The sequence below is a fragment of the Macaca thibetana genome, chromosome 8, assembly GCF_024542745.1.
Source record: "Macaca thibetana thibetana isolate TM-01 chromosome 8, ASM2454274v1, whole genome shotgun sequence".
Classification (NCBI taxonomy): Eukaryota; Metazoa; Chordata; class Mammalia; order Primates; family Cercopithecidae; genus Macaca; species Macaca thibetana.
In genome coordinates this window covers 114,715,534-114,733,066 of record NC_065585.1, presented here as the reverse complement: position 1 = coordinate 114,733,066, position 17,533 = coordinate 114,715,534, and the positions used below count along the sequence as shown (strand labels likewise).

At 41.2% G+C, this 17,533-nt stretch overlaps 1 protein-coding gene across 2 annotated transcripts in view; it reads right to left on the bottom strand.

Annotated features, from left to right (window-relative positions):
• The window catches only part of INTS9 (integrator complex subunit 9), a 140,554-nt gene that overhangs the window by 34,613 nt on the left and 88,408 nt on the right, over nucleotides 1-17,533 (bottom strand). For both annotated transcript variants that reach the window (XM_050802481.1, XM_050802482.1), the window contains 2 exons: nucleotides 14,805-14,925; nucleotides 13,883-14,017 (listed from right to left, as the gene is read on the bottom strand). In XM_050802481.1, coding sequence (XP_050658438.1) covers nucleotides 13,883-14,017; nucleotides 14,805-14,925 — 256 coding nt within the window. The remainder of the gene's footprint in view (nucleotides 1-13,882; nucleotides 14,018-14,804; nucleotides 14,926-17,533) is intronic.

Below are 17,533 nucleotides of genomic sequence, written 5' to 3'. Positions count from 1 at the left end.
ACAAACAAGTGATTCTTCTTTTTGGTCACTTTGCAAGCCAGGGCCCCTGGCCAGCGACGCCCCACTCGGGCCTCACTCAGCCACGCTGGTGTGCCCCAGCTTACCTGTTACTGCTTATACCTGTGTTCAGTGGTGTCCGAGCTCTTGTACAGCGCCCAAGAAGAATGAGAATACACTGAACATTAAAGGGCGAGGAGGGTGAAGAAGAATTTTATTGAGCGATGGAACAGCTCTTAGAAGAGAGGGGATGTGGGGGGTGGTCCCCCACCCCTGCAGTTGGGTGGTTCTCTCCTATTATTGACTGAGTCTGGGTTCTTACAAGCAGAGGATGCACAGTGCATGCTGATTGGTTAGTATGTAAAAAAGGTTAAAGCAAAGACACCAATAAAAGGTGAGTATCACAGTGTAGAAAACTAAGTAGGAAAGGGTAGGTATATGTAAAATAGGTGAAGGGTGGGGATCAATCAGGGGAAAGCGCACCAAACAGAAAGATAAATTCTCAATCCGAGTCCGAAGATTTAACTTGTAGCTTGGCTTTCAGGCTTTCAACCGTCTTTGGCTTGGAGGTGTGGTTTCACTGGGTACCCATCCTATCTGCCCAGGCATTTGGCTGCCTCCTGTTGCTCTCACAAACTTGAGGAATAATATTTTCATAAACCCCAAGCCTAAGAGGGCTGTGGCCATGGTGTCGGGCCTCTGATGCTTCATTTAGATTGAACACTTGGCACAAGGCATGAGAAGAAGACCTGGTCCCTAGAAGCTTATAATCCAGTTAAAGAAAACATTTATGCATAATTTTAGAAAAAGGATTTTTCAAAAAGCCACAGAAAGTATAATGCAAATTTTCAGAGTTTGCACTGAGTATACAGATGCCAAGAGGAATGCAGACTAGCAAGCTGCACCAGGCCAGGTGAGGTCAGTAACACATGGCTTTTGGCAGATGATGTTTTGCTCCAGTTTTCTTTTCTTCCTTGGCTAAGGAACTTAAGACTCAATTTCAACAGCCTGGGTCACTCACTGCCTTTGGAACATCTCCCGGACATCTCTCCCTTCCCCAATACCAAGTTGTCCCTTTAACATGTGCCCTGTGGCTTCTAATACTTTCTATCTCAGCACTGATGACTCCAAACTGAAAGTACTATTTACTTGTCTGTGTCCCCCACAGGACTCTGAAGCTCCGTGAAGGCAAGAACTTTGTTTCCCTGTTGCCTAGCAAAATGCCTGGCATACAGCATTTGCTAAAGAAACATTTGCTGAATAGATGAATAAATAAAAAGAACATGGTCTGGTAGGAAACGTGAGAATTTCACACTGGGAAAGAGTGCAGTGGGAGTCAGGAAGGTGAGAGGAAGCATGACCACTGCAGGATGGAGAGTGTACTCTGGGCTAGAGAAAGGAGTTGAGTAAAGAGAGTGCAATTGGTAAAGGACCAAAATGGTCAGGATCATGCCCACTGACAGAGTGGGCAGTGAGGAGTCAACCTTCTGAAGCAGCAAATGACATTCCGGTAACAGCAATTACAGGAGATTTTGCTACAGGAGGTAGGTGAGAGCAAACAGAGAACATTTTTAAGGCCCCTATAGCAGTCCAGACAGAGAGAAACAAATTATAATGTCATGGCAGGTGAGGAGATGGAAGCACCAGATCCACTTGACTGATCACCTGCACCCTGGAGAAAAGTTCTGCATGTACACATCTTCGCCCACTATTACCACTTCTGTAAATTTCATGTTTCTCCTATAGCCTAGCTTACTCTGTTCCCCAAAGTAGGGGTTTAGGAAATATCACTAACTACAGGAGGTAATGAATGAACAACTAAACAAATGCACCATAAATGGTATACTTTATTTCTGAAAGAAGGAAACATTCTGCAGAGAGAAGCTGTATAGCCAGATAAGACAAATAAGATAGAAAGCATGGAAAGAAACAGGTGGAGAGCCAGTAAATTGTCCGGTCTCCCCCTCTTTGCTTCGTGGGACCTACCTCCAACCAATCCATGGACTATTAGTAGCTCAGCTTACCTGCCGCCCTAGCCCCCAAATATATTAGGCTTAATTTTTACTGTAGAGCTTCCAGATCAGGGCATAGTATTGCAGAAACAGCATAACATTTGGGGAAATTCAGGGGGAAGAAAACATTACAAAAAACAAAACAAACCTACCTAGCAACTGCCTTAGTTCTTAAAAATTTGATTTGGCTGGGCATGGTGGTTCATGCCTTTAATCCTAGAACTTTGGGAGGTCGAGGCAGGTGGATCACTTGAGCCCAGGAGTTTGAAACCAGCCTGGGCAACAGGGCAAAACCCCATCTCTACAAAAAATACAAAAAAATTAGCTGGCATGGTGGTGTGCGCCTATACCTCTAGCTACTCAAGAGGTTGAGATGGGAGGATCTCTTAGGCCCAGGAGGCAGAAGTTGCAGTGAACTGAGATCATGCCCTTGCCCTCCAGCCTGAGTGACAGAGTAAGACCCTGTCTCAAAACAAACAAACAAACAAACAAAAAACAAAAAACAAAACCCCAAAAACAAAAAACCTGATTCAAGAAATCCAAATTTAAGATATTTTCTTTAGATTTAAGAGAAGAAACTACATTACTGCCAGTCTTTATTTATTTCTTATTTATTTTTGAGACAGAATCTTGCTCTATTGCTCAGACTGGAGTGCAGTGGCGTGACCTCAGCTCACTGCAGCCTCAACCTCCTTGGGCTCAAGCGAGACTCCCACCTCAGCTTCCCAAGTAGCTGGGACCACAGGTGCATGCCACCATGGCCAGCTAAGTTTTGTATTTTTTGTAGAGATGGAGTTTTACCATGTTGCCCAGCCTGGTCTCAAACTCCTGGGCTCAAGCAATCCTCCTGCCTCGACCTCCTAAAGTGCTGGGATTACAGGCGCAAGTCACCAGGCCCAACCAGTGCCAGAGTCTTTAAGACCTCAAGAAAATGAGCCAATAGGAGCATTCCCCTGACCTTCAAAGGGAAAAGGATCATGAAGTACAGGTGTGGGAATTGTGCCAGCTCTAGGAGACCTTCTCATAGGCCAACCACCATCTTCCAACCCCATGGATAAGAAGGAATTCCCACAGTGAAGAATAAAACATCATAAGCTCAGGGAATGACTGGGTGGAAAATGCCAATTCATTTTCTTTTATTTCATTTCTTTTTTTTTTTGAGACGGAGTCTCGCTCTGCCGCCCAGGCTGGAGTGTAGTGGCCAGATCTCAGCTCACTGCAAGCTCCGCCTCCTGGGTTTTATGCCATTCTCCTGCCTCAGCCTCCCGAGTAGCTGGGACTACAGGCGCCCGCCACCTCGCCCGGCTAATTTTTTGTATTTTTTTCTTTTTAGTAGAGACGGGGTTTCACCCCGTCTTAGCCAGGATGGTCGCGATCTCCTGACCTCATGATCCGCCTGTCTCGGCCTCCCAAAGTGCTGGGATTACAGGCTTGAGCCACCGCGCCCGGCCCTTTTATTTCATTTCTTAAACAAATTCTTTCCAAAATTCTAAGCCAGAGATTCTTAACCTGAAAAATAACAATGGGCTTCTGAGGACTCCATAAACTCAGGGTCTCCAGAAATAAAAAGCGAAGTCTGTGTCAATGTGCATAAATGTTTTATTACTTTTTTTGGAGTACTTCTCATCAGATTATTACTATCAGGCTTTTGGTTAATGCCCCACAAAATGTTAAGAACCACTGCTTGAAGGCAGATATCCCCCTGTGGAACCCTTGCTTTCAAATCATCTCTCCTCCCCTTCTCCCTCAAAGACCCAGGAGCCTTAGAAACTAGGGAACCACGTGTCTTAGCTTCAAGGCCAAAAGTTATGTGGGAAGGAAACAGCCCACTGACTGGCTGTGCCTGGTTTTCCAAATTTATTCCTGGCCAGAGACCAAGGTGTTGGAGAGTCTTCAAGGCCTTCAGGTAACAGCTAAAGGGGTAGGATGGGTACCTTTCCAGGTCTGTTTTGTGGTCAGAAGGATGAGAAAAGATCAAAACAATAAACAAACTAAACCTAAACACAAATGAAAACATACTGCCAAGAGTAACAACAAAATACTCTACCGTGCCCAACAATTTTCCATACTTCAAATCTTAGCCTGGTAAGGACATCAGTGTCACATTCTATTATAGATAAGTTTCTAAAACTGGCCGGGCGCGGTGGCTCACGCCTGTAATCCCAGCACTTTGGAAGGCCGAGGCGGGCGGATCACAAGGTCAGGAGATCGAGACCATGGTGAAACCCCGTCTCTACTAAAAACAGAAAAAAAATTAGACGGGCGCAGTGGCGGGCGCCTGTAGTCCCAGCTACTCGGGAGGCTGAGGCCGGAGAATGGCGTGAACCCGGGAGGCGGAGCTTGCAGTGAGCCGAGATTGCGCCACTGCACTCCAGCCTGGGCGACAGAGCGAGACTCCGTCTCAAAAAAAAAAAAAAAAAAAAAAACTAACCAGACCAGGCGTGGTGGCTCATGCCTGTAATCCCACCACTTTGGGAGGCTGAGATGGGTGAATCGCTTGAGCCCAAGAGTTCAAGACCAGCCTGGGCAATATGGTAAAACCTTGTTTCTAAAAAAAAAAAAAAAAAAAAATTAGCCAGATGTGCTGGTGCACTGTAGTCCCAGCTACTTGGGAGGCTGAGGTGGGAGGATCATCTGAGCCTGGAGAGTTTAAGGTTGCAGTGAGCCACGATCACGCCACTGCACTCCAACCTGGGCAACAGAGTGAGACTGTCTCAAAAATAAATAAATAAATTATAAAACTAAGCCCTAATGTCTAGGTCTATGTAGCTTTTGCTATACTATGCTGGGGAGTTTCACATCTAAAACTCAAGTCTACCCCTGAAGTCAGGCAGAGTAGCCAAGAAGCTATTGAAATAATATGACTATTACGTTGCCTTTTCAAACCAACATAATACAAAATGTAGTATTCAAATACAGGTTCAAAAGTCACAAGCAAATCCATTCATTTGATTTCCACGGTCAGAAAGGCCGCGACTTCAATTATCAAAAGTGCTTGCTAGTTATTGCCAATACATTATGGGATCTTTCCAACAGGTGCTGCTTGTTTTGTTCTATTAGTATTATTTTTAAACTGTGTCCTGGGCCCTCTTTCTGGGCAGACTATACAACTGTTTGAAATAAGTTTTTTTCAGGAAAAAAGTTTTAAACCATTTAAATGTCCAACAGTGAGAAAGAGTTAAACATTTCATGGTATATCCACGGGACAGAGCACTAGACAGATATCATATGTCATGTGGTAGAATCCATGATGACCTAAGTAAAGTTCACTACACAGTTCATCAGAAAGAGCAGAAAAGCAGGCTGCAAATAGCTCTTAATGTTAGGATTCATACAATTTTTATCTTTTCTCTGAGATTTTTGTGTTTTCCAAAATTACTACAATAAATACAAATTAAAATTTTCTAATCAGAAATAGAAGAAAATAATATTATTTCAAAATAAGACGTCTACTATGACTCCTGACAAGACCACACATGGGCATGAACTGCTGGTATGCTCCTAGAATCTATTTTTATTTTTATTTTTTTTTATTTATTTTGAGACAGGGTCTCACTGTGTGGTCCAGGCTGAAGCACACTGGTGCGGCCACAGCTCACTGCAGCCTCAACCTCCCTAACTCAAGTGATCCTCCCACGTCAGCATCCCGAGTAGCTGGGACCACAGGCGTGTGCCACCACGCCCAGCTTCTTTTTTGATTTTTTGTAGAGACGGGTCCCACTATGTTGCCCAAGCTGGTCTCGAACATCCTGAGCTCAAGAAATCCTCCCACCTTGGCCTCCCAAGGTGTTGGGATTATAGGCGTGAGCCAATGTGCTCTGCCACACTCCCAGAATCTAAACTGAGACGACAGAGGTGCTCAGAAGCAAAGGCAGCTGACAAATGTGAGAAACTAAATCATAAATTCCTGGGGAAACTAGAGGCCTTGGAATGAGGACAAAAGGGCAGGCAATAGCTTCTACTGCGGGTGGAGGAGAGGTTGCGCAAAAACCCTTTGTCCTTTTTTCTTTCCTCCATATTACAGTTGGCAGATTGTGGCCAGTTCAACCCCCACTCTGTGAGGAAGGAAATGCCAGAACAGTGGGATGAAGGTTCACAGAACACTAAGCCACTCCTTGGTTGTTCCCTCACACCACAAGGGCAAAGTGGTGACAAGTCAGGGAGACACTCAGGAGAAACAATGTCTGAAGCAGAGATATGAGAGGAGGGGCCCTGAGGGTCAAGCAAGGAGAGCTCGCAGGGAATCAAACAAGACCACCAAGGAAGGCAGCACCTACTAAACATTGTGAGCTAAAATCTATCTCCACAGGGAGAATTAGTGAACCACAGTAGGAATATATGTATTACAATGTCCCAAAAAATATACAGAGGGAGATTAAAATGAGCAAGTGTAAAGAGAAACATTTAGAAATACTGTGAACAAAAGTATGTTTGTATGAAGAGCAGCATGAATATGGCCGAGAATGAATTCAGGAGCTGGAAGATTTTTTTCAGGAGGCTTCATGAAGTAGATGGGAAATATACAAGAAAAAAGACATGCAATACACAAAAGTGTCAGTATCTATATACTAGAAATTCCATAAAAAGAAAAAGAAAATCAGCCAGGAGTAAGTAATTTAAAATATGACTAAGAAGTTTTTTAAGTTAAAGGAAACTGGAAGATCTCACAGACACTATGTTAACAGGAAAAACACACATTGAAGAGAAATCATTGTAAAACATACAAATATTAAAGTGAAAATTCTAAAAGCAGATCCCATATAACGGAACACAAATCTAAATGCCTTCAGAGTTCTTAACAACAACAAGTGATGCAAGTGGAAAATGAAGTCGTATTTCCAAAGCTTTATCCTATCAAAGTTTTTTTGCCTTTGATTTTTAATCCATCCAAGCTATCATTTAAATGTGAGAAAAAATTAAAGACACTCTTAATAATCAAGGCCTCATAGGCTTACCACTTCAAGATCCTCTAGATTCCTTCCCATTCCTCAAGTATTCCTGGAAGAAAAAAAGTCAATCTAGCAGGATGTTATGAGATCCTGCATATGGAAAGTAAGGTTGAAAAACTTACAATGTATCTCAATGAAGATCACTGTTGTTGCAATAAGGAATACATTCACCACTCTATGTGTATTCTAAATGACCCAGAACTAAAATTCTAGATGGTTTCACCATGGTCAGCATGGGGTATGGTGTGCAAAGGAAGAGAGAAAGATGGGGGAGACAAGAGGACAGTGTGGCTTTGGGAGGAAACATACAGATACTGGTAAGTAAGATAGTCACAGAAAAAATAAACTAAGAAATACCTCAGAAGAATAAAAATAAAATGTGTATTTTCACATATACAGAAGGAAATTTACCCTTCTAAAGGAAGGCAAGAAAAGACTAGGAAAAGAACGAACTAAAAACATGAAAGAAGATGGCAAAACTACAACAGCCATCACAAGAAATACAAACAGGCTCACCAACCAAGAGACACTAGATTAAAAAAAAAAAATCCCGGCCAAGCACGGTGGCTCATGCCTGTAATCCCAGCACTTTGGGAGGTCAAAGGTGAACTGATCGCTTGAGCCCAGGAGTTTGAGACCAGCCTGGGCAATATAGGAAGATCCTGTCTCTACAAAAAGTACAAAAATTACCCAGGCATGGTGACATGTGCCTGTAGTCCCAGCTACTTTGGAGGCTGAGGCGGGAGGACTGCTTGAATTGCAGAGGCAGAGGCTGCAGTGAGTTGAGACCACACCACTGTACTCTAGCCTGGGCGACACAGCAAGACCTTGTCTCAGAAAAAAACAAACAAACAAACAAACAAACAAAAACCAAACCAAACCTGGGAAAAAGCCTCTTGGCTTTTAATGCAGTTTTTATAGAGAAAAAAAAGAAAGCATCGAAGCATCCTGATAAAAAGAATAACTGATTGATAAAATATAATGATCATGAATATATGGACTCCTGAGTATACAGCATAGAAATATTAAAAACTAAAAATTGGTAAAACTACAGTGAGAAATAATCAACAACTAACACACCCTTTTCAGAAATCAGTAGCTAAGCAAAGATATAAGACTTGAATGATGCAAAACACTCAAATACATATAGAAATATTTTACCCAACAGTGAATACACATTCTTTTCCAAGACACGTAGAGAACATTTACAAAAATAGATTGTGCTTCAAAGGAAGCCTAATCAAATTTCAGTCCATCAGGATATGTTTATTATAATGCAAAAGATTAGACTCTTGAAACATAGGCTTAAAAAAATTTCCTCTAATCCTATGTCTGATCAGACTGGATGGACTAGAAACAATTATACTGTAAAATAACCTTTGGTTATTTAAATCATGAACATTATAAAGAATATTATGACATACTTAGAGATGAATGACAAAGCACTGCGTATCAAAAATGTAACAGAGTAAAATTATACTAAGATACAAACTGGTTGCTTTAAATACATTTGTGGAAAAGCAAACACTGAAACGCGCTTAGTAAAAACAGTAAATCTGAAGTAAAGAAGGAAGGAAGGAAATAAAGGGCAGAACAAAGGATGAAAATACAACCAAAACAATTAAAAGCAAAAACTTATTTTTTGAATAAAATCAATAATATAGACAATCTTCTGGCAAGTCTGATCAAGAAGATGATGAAAATAAAATTTAGAATGAAAACAGACTTACACAAAAAGGTTAAACAAATAAAAGAGGATTATAAATAGCTCTATACCTATGATTTTGAAAACCTAGGCAAAAAGGACAAATCTCTGCCAAAATTCTGGCACAATTTTGGCCCAGAAAACGTAGTTCAATGGTCATCCGGATCCAGACAGTTTTATGGAACATTTGACCAAACTTTCAGGAAAAGATAATCCCTACCTCATATATTTTTTTCTGACATTAGAAAAAGAGGGAAAGGCTCCCAAATCACCTTATGAGATGAACATACCTTGGTTTCTGACAAACAAAGGTAGTATAAGAAAATAATGTATGGGCCCATTTTTCACCTATGACTATAGATTATAAACTTCAATAAAATACTCACCAACTCATTCCTGGAGAGTATTTTAAAAATAATAGATTGTAATCAAGCAAGATTTATCCCAGGAATACTGGATGGTTGAACGTGAGCAAAGCTAACACTGCAATTCACTACACTAATGGTCTCAAAGGAGAGAAATCAAAGTTGATCGCACATGCTCAACAGCATTTGATAAAGTATAACACTTACATCTGACTTTTAAAAAATCAGAAAGCTGGAGATAAAGGAGACACTCCTTAGCTTGACAAATAAAAATGGTGTAGTAAGCATGATGTTTAACGAAGAAACTACAAAAGCTTTCCTTTTACAGTCTTATACAAGACAAGGATGTCCACTATCATCACTGCTGTGCAATACAGTATTATAGGGCTCAGTCACAAGATAAGAAAAATAAAAGATACAAAGGTTAGAAGAGAGGTGAGAAAACTGTTACTTCATTGCAAGATAATATCAATAGATAAATATCAGAATTAAGAGAATTCAGCATGGTTGCTAAATATCAAATCCATTAAAAAATTAATACTGAGACCTCATGCTCAGTAAAGGCTAGTTCTCTTCCTTCTCCATTTGGGAGGCTGCACTCTTTGGCCTCCATTTTCCTTTAACTCTCCAACCATTCTTACACAAGACTATTTTTTCTTCCTTCCACTGTCTGTTGGTAAAAGTTCCCTATGGCTCAGTCTTTGGCCCTCGGCCCTTTATCTAGATTTTTTTTTTTTTTTTTTTTTTGAGACAGAGTCTGTCTCTGTTGCCCAGGCTGGAGTGCAATAGTGCGATCTCCGCTCACTGCAACCTCCACCTCCCAGATTCAAGTGATTCTCCTGCTTCAGCCTCCTGAGTAGTTGGGATTACAGGTGAACACCACCACACCGGTTAATTTTTGTATTTTTAGTAGAGATGGGGTTTCACCATGTTGGCCAGGCTGGTCTTGAACTCCTGACCTTGTGATCTGCCTGCCTTGGTCTCCCAAAGTGTTGGGATTACAGGCATGAGCAATCATGCTGAGTTAGATTTTTAAAATGTGACAACTCTCCAGTCTGTCTCCAGACTTGCCTCCACATCCCAGTTCCAGCCCCATATTTCCATTTGTCTAATGTTCTCAAATTCACATTCATGAAACCTACTACCCTTTTCTGCAACAAATGGCCCTCTGCCAACTCTTCCTTGTTAACTGGATTAGTGGCCATTAACACCATTCTCAATGTCATGCAGATATAAGATCTCTAATTTTTATTCTTTCTTTTCTGAAGACAGTGGGCATTCAACAAATATTTCTTGCATTAAAGACCTGCCAATGTTTTAACTCTTTTCTCCATTCTTACTGCCTTCAGGCTTAATCCAAAGCCTTATTTCTCTATGTTTATCAGAATTCTACAGCAGCCTGTGATATTCTTCCTAGTTAGTAAAGATTCTACTCAAATAGACCAGGGGTTAGCAAAGTTTGCTGTAACATTTAAAGTAGAATTCTGCCATTATAACCTTTTTTTTTTTTTTTTTTTTGAGACAGGGTCTTGCTCTGTTGCCCAGGCTAGAGTACAAATGGCACAAACATGGCTCACTGCAGCCTCAACCTCCCAGGCTGAAGCAATCCTCATGCCTCAGCCTCCTGAGTAACTGGGACCACAGGCGTATGCCACCACACCTGGCTTCTTTTTTTTAAACTTTTTGTAGACATGGGGTCTTGCCATGTTGCCCAGGCTGGTCTTGAATTCCTGGGCTCAATCATCATGCCTTGGCCTCCCAAAATGCTGTGATTACAGGCATGAGCCACCCTGTCCAGCCTATGGTGTATATTAAGCCATAAACATTCCATAAACAAACGGGTGTGGCTGTACTTCAACAAAATATTATATGCCAAAATAGGTGGCATGCCACATTTAGTGCCCAGGCCACAGTTTGCTAACTGTGCAATTAGACTATCAAGTTTTTCAAACCAAAACTTTTCTCATCCCTGCCAATTCAACACAGAATCCAATTACGTGGGTAAAGAAAAATCTAATTTTTTTCTTTTTTACATATAACACAGGTCGCCAGCTAGAAATTAAAATTAATTACTTAGGTATGTTGCTCATTACTTTCAAGACATTATTTTCCCTTTAAATTTATGAATCTTGTAAGAATAATTTACTGGAAATTACATCAATAGTACTGTAAAGGCTTTGAACTAAGCAGGACAAATCAGAAGAGTTGGCAGCCAAGTCATCTTTCTGTCTTTTATGGAAGAACACATCAGGAATGATAGAAGATGCCAATAAAAAATTTTGATTCAATGAACCAGATGATGGTGACATTGATGGGCTTTTGATTTCAATAACCAGGAAGGGTCCAGAATTCCGCTAGATGCAGGAAAAAATAGCAGTGTCCCCTCTAGACCTTGAGATGAAACTTGGCTATAAAAGAAAGTATAAAGAAATAATGCAGAATGGCAGCTCAGACATCCTATTATTCCCCACTAGAGCACAGCATGGTTCTCCCCATATTAAAATGGGTCTGTTAATTATTGACTTAGCCATTCCATAATGCATGCATATATCAAGACATCATGCATACCATAAATATATACAATTTTTATTTGTAATTAAAAGATGAATAATTTCTTGACTTATGGATAGTGCTCTCACAAACATGGTGAATGTTCTTCACACCCACTGAACTTTGTGTAAGAAGCATGGTCAGCACCAACTCCACAGAGTGACACGGTACAAGAAGGGCAAAGATGATCTGTATGCTAAGGGAAAGTGGCTTAATGGCAGGAAGGAGTGGCTACGCAGGCAGACCAAGCCAATCTTCTGGAAAAAGGCTAAAACTACAAATGAGATTGTGCTAAAGCTTAAGTGTTGGGCCCAACTGCAGATCTAAGAGAATGCTGGCTACTAAGAGATATAAGCATTTTTAACTGGGAAGGGATAAAAGGAGAAAACACCAAGTGATCCAGTTCTTAGCTTCATTTTTGGTTGTATTATGAAGACAATAAAAATTTGAGGTTACGTTAAAAAATAAATAGGCCAGGTGTGGTGGCTATAGTCCTAGCTACTTGGGAGGATTGCTTGAGCCCAGGAGTTTGAGATTACCAGTGAGCTATGATTGCACCACTGTACTCCAGTCTGAGTGACAGAACAAGACCTTCTCTCTCTCTCTCTGTAAATAGATGTAGATAAATAAATGGAATATGGACTCCCACAAGTTACCTAATGTATCTATATACCCATTCAACAGCTAACTAATGTCCCCCACTCCCTATTACAAACATAGAAATAACCGACATTCAGGAAATGAACAGTAAATTATTTAGAAATACCTAAAAAGGAGTAAGTATCACATTCATAACAATGTTTATATGTGCTGGGCTTCTTGCTAAATATGACTGGAACGAGTAACTTAAAACTTTCCAATAGTTTCCCTCTCCATATTAAAATAAAACCAAAATTCTTCCTCACAGCCTGCTAGCACTAAATGACATGGTGCCTGCCACTCTCTTGTTCCTCACTGCTGACCACCATGCTGAGACCACAATAGCCTTCTCTGCCCTTCAAATTATTCTTGCTTTAGGGGCCCTTCACTGGCCATCCCTTTATAATACAAACAGTCACAGCTTCACGTGGCTAATTTTTCTGTTTTTCTTTTTTCTTTCTCTCTCTTTCTTTTTTTTTTTTTGAGATGGAGTCTTGCTGTGTCACCCAGGCTGGGTGCAGCACACGATCTTGGCTCACTGCAACCTCTGTCTCCCGAGTTCAAGTGGTTCTCCTGCCTCAGCTTCCCAAGTAGCTGGGATCACAGGTGTACACCATCACACCTAATTTTTGTATTTTTAGTAGAGACAGGGTTTCACCATGTTGGCCAGGTTGGTCTCGAACTTCTGACCTAAAGTGATCCACTTGCCTTGGCCTCCCAAAATGCTGGGATTTACAGGCATGAGTCACCATACTCAGACTTTTTTTTTTTTTTTTCTTGAGGCAGAATCTCACTCTGTTACCCACACTGGAGTGCAGTGGCGCAATCTCGGCTGACTGCAACCTCTGCTTCCCAGGCTCAGGTGATCCTTCTGCCTTAGTCTCTTGAGTAGCTGGGCCCACAGCATGTGCCACCACACCCGGCTAATTTTTGTATTTTTTGTAGAGACAGGGTTTTGCCATATTGCCCAAGCTGGTCCTGAACTCCTAGGCTCAAGCAGTTATCCCATTTTGGCCTCTTGAAGTGATGGGATTATAGGTGTGAGCCACTGCGCCCAGCCAACATGGCTTACCTCTCCAGATCTCAGTTAAGTGAGATCTTCCCACCGGCTTTCCTGGGCACCCAATCTAAACCAGTCTCCATCGCTCTGAAAATCATCCTGATTTACTGTTTTCAGTACTTGTATCACAATTGGAAATGGCCATATACTTTATTTTTTTACCTACTATACACCATCCTCTCCCCAACATCATCAACTCCCCTACAACATAAGATCCACAAGAGTGGCTTTGCCCATTGGTCACCACTGAATCCCCAATACCCAGATGTGTGCATGACACTTGACACTTGGCCTTTGGGAAGGATTTTAAACAGCTAATATTTGCTGAGTAAATGCATAACTATCTGTGTCCCACATTAGGCTATGGTCTTTGGAAGGACTGTGGGAATTTCAGAACCCTAGAGGTGACCCTCAAGGTAGCAGGACTATTTCAGAGAAACCTGTAGGCCAAAATGTTGGGATTCAAATAGTCTACCCTGGCTAGAGAGTATCTGTAGAAAACCAAATTGGGAAGATTTAAAAATGGCTGATGGTACCCTGGACACATTCTGAATTTGAGTTAAGTAACCAAAAAGTTGAGTTGCAAGAAGAGAATTTGGAAATACCTGGGGGTGTGTGGTAAGCAAGGAGGATCCAGAGACATAAGACACTTTCTCATAATGAGACTGGATGATCCAGTTGGAGCTCCCAAGGGCATAGCCAGAGCTCAGAGGCGTCACCTGGACTGCACCAAAAAGCTCCTAAAAGAGAACCACAGTAAGAATGTGCAATGAGCTTACAGTGACAGTCACACAAGGTAATTCTGGAGGGAAAAACAACAGAAATATCCTCAGTTTAAAAACAAAAAATATTTTAAAGTAAACCAGAGACTGGGTGCAATGGCTCACGCCTGTAATCCCAGCACTTTGGGAGGCTGAGGCTGGTGGAACGCATGAACCCAGCCTGGGCAACGTGGCGAAACCCTGTCTCTACAAAAAAGTACAAAAATTAGCTGGGCATGGTGGCACATGCCTATAGTCCCCAAGTAGCTACTTGGGGCAGGAGGATCACATGAGCCTGGGAAGTCGAGGCTGCAGTGACCCGTGTTTGTGCCACTGTACTCTAGCCTGGGTAACAAAGTGGGACCTTGTCTCAGTCAATCAATCAATAAAGTAAACTACAAAGTTTTAAGGAAAACAGAAAGATGATGGAGATCATCGTGCTCCAAATATAGAAAGCAATCCTATAATCTATACTTGTCACCTGAGAGCTCCAGCCCTCTTCCATATCCCTAGGCACTCAAGGTTCACACATTAAAAGGGAGAGATGAAATATTACCATACAGACCAAAGATACGCTTTGGCTTTCCTTTTTCATTTTCAGTTAGGTGTTAGGCCCTTGTTCCTGACTGGAATGGAGGAAAGAACAGAGGCTCTGGATCCTCAGTAACGGAATGGCTTTAAAAACGTAACTATAGGATCCTTCGAAACAATAACAATATGAACAGAAAGCATTCATAAATGACTGAAATGTAATATGAATACTCACAATTTTCTGAGAATATCCCACCAGCTGGATTTTACTAAGGGCAGAGTTCACCTCTTGCATTGTATAGCATCTTCTCCAGGTTGACACTTCCACTGCATCCTTGAGAGGAGAAGGTAACAGCCTGCAAATGGATCACAATATCAACTACCGGGTGAACATTTCTTCATGTTCTACAGCATTCCTTTCCAGTAATTTGTCCATTTGATCTAAATGGTTTAATTTACTGGCATATAATTGTTCATAGGATTCCTTTATGATCATTTCTCTTTTTTTATTTTTACTTTTTTTGAGACAGAGTCTCACTGTGTCACCAGGCTAGAGTGCTATGGTGCAATCTTGGCTCACTGCAACCTCTGCCTCCTGGGTTCCAGCGATTCTCCGGACTCAGCCTCCTAAGTAGCTGGAATTACAGGTGCCCACCACCATGCCCAGCTACTTTTTGTACTTTTAGTAGAGATGGGGTTTCACCATGTTGGCCATGATGGTCTCGACCTCCTGACCTTGTGACAGGCCCGCCTCAGCCTCCCAAAGTGCTGGGATTACAGGTGTGAGCCACCATGCCCAGCCATTTTTTTTCTTTTCTTTTCTTTTTCTTTAAATAGAGACATGGTCTTGCTATGTTGCCCAATATGTGTCAACAGAAAAATGTTTTATTATTTGCTCCAAAAGAATCAGAAGGAGATCTGAAGAGTAACTTCCCTGACATTCACTGTACAATACAGGTCCAAGTGCTGGGGTGAAATGAATGCATGCCATTAGCCTTTCCTCTCTCTCCTGAAACAACACTGAACAATAGGGGAGGGCTACACACACACACACACACACACACACTCTCACACACACCGTTAAGACAAAGAGAATGAGAGAAGAGACAATAGCAAGGCATTTTAGAAAGCAGAAAGACAAATGATAACTGACTTAGTAGGCCCAGGAAAGTTCAATGCAAATGTTTAATTTCTACTGCAGAACCCACAAAAAGTATGGCAACTGAAAACAACAGGTATATCTGGAAGTTGAATCAATCTAAAAACAAGAGGAATTGTTGAAAAAATAGATGAGATTCTTAGAACCTTCCAGATCTCCTCATTCCTTCCATATAGCTCAGCAGCTGTCCCTTCTCCTCTCAGATATGCTACCAGAGATTGTTCTCTGGAGGGAGTAAAAATAGAAATCTGGACTAGGGGAAACCATCAACTGAGGCAGCCTTCCTAAACAAAAATTCATATATTTAGAGAAACAATGTTCCTCTCTTCATTCGGCTGCCAGAGCACTATGAGTAAGCTTATACCCTCCAGGGTAGGGGGCTGAAAGAATCTTCTCTGAAGAATCCGATCAGCCTCAAAGAAAAAAAATTAATGAAAACATCCTAACACAGGGGGTTCCACAAAGAAACAGCTCAACCAGATTACTTTATGGTAAAGTCTGGAATTGAATAAGCCCTACTCATGGCACACAGACTTTCTAATTAGTTTGTTTTTTTTTTTAAATTTTCCAACTCTTAAACATGAGCCAGTAAGCCAAGAACTACCATAAATTTGAGAAAAGTCTCTAAAATAATAAAGGCCTCAAATGGGGGCAGAGGAGCAGGTAGGGAAATTAGAAGAAATAAATTAGGCAGGTAGAAGAAAACTTTAAGTTAAACAGCTTGTCCTTACTATCGTTAGAAAAATAAGATAGTATAGCTAAGACATGAGAAGAGATTGCTACAGAAAAAAGATTAAGAGAATAAAAAGAGCTGTTAGAAATTAGAAATACAATGTCATACTGAGAGTGAAAGCATGCCAACAATACATCAGAATTTCAAAATATGCGAAAAAGATTTAAAAGTTATGCAAACACGAAAGAGGCACATACGTGAAAAACTAGCAAAGCTTATAAATGACATGACAGAACTCAATACAGAATTAGAAATAAAAGAAAACATCACTTTGGAAATGAAGACTAAACTACAGGTTGAGCATCCCAAATCTGAAAACCTGGACAGTGCGGTGGTTCACACCTGTAATCCCAGCACTTTGGGAGGCCGAGGTGGGCCGATTGCCTGAGCTCAGGAGTTTGAGACCAGCCCAGGCAACACTGAAACCCATTTCTACTAAAAATACAAAAATTACCTGGGTGTGGTGGCGGGCGCCTGTAGTCCCAGCTACTCAGGAGGCCGAGGCAGGAGAATCGCTTGAACCCGGGAGGCAGAGCTTGCAGTGAGCCAAGAATCTCACCACTGCACTCCAGCCTGGGTGACAGAGACTGCCTCTCAGAAAAAAAAAAAAATCTGAAAACCTGAGATCAGAAATGCTCTAAAATCTGCAACTTTTTGAGTGCAAACATGATGCTCAAAGGAAATGCTCACTGGATTACTTTGGATTTGGGATTTGGGATGCTCAATCAGCAATATTCCAAATTGGAAAAAATCTGAAGTCTGAAACACTTTGGTCCCAAGTATTTCACATAAGGGACACTCAACCTGTAACAGAAACACAAGAGTAGATTAACACAATAGATAATGACACAAGAAAAATGGGAAGAAAAAATAGCAAAAAGAAATGAAGAGATTTAAACAATTCAAAAGAAACAAATGTTGAAGACAGATAAGCAAGATGCCACATAAGGGTAATAGTAGTCCCTAACAGAAAACCAAGTGAGAGAATAAAAATTAATACTCATAACATTCAATTACTAAATATTATAATTACTAAAATAAAGAGACATGAAACTACACACTAAAAGAACAT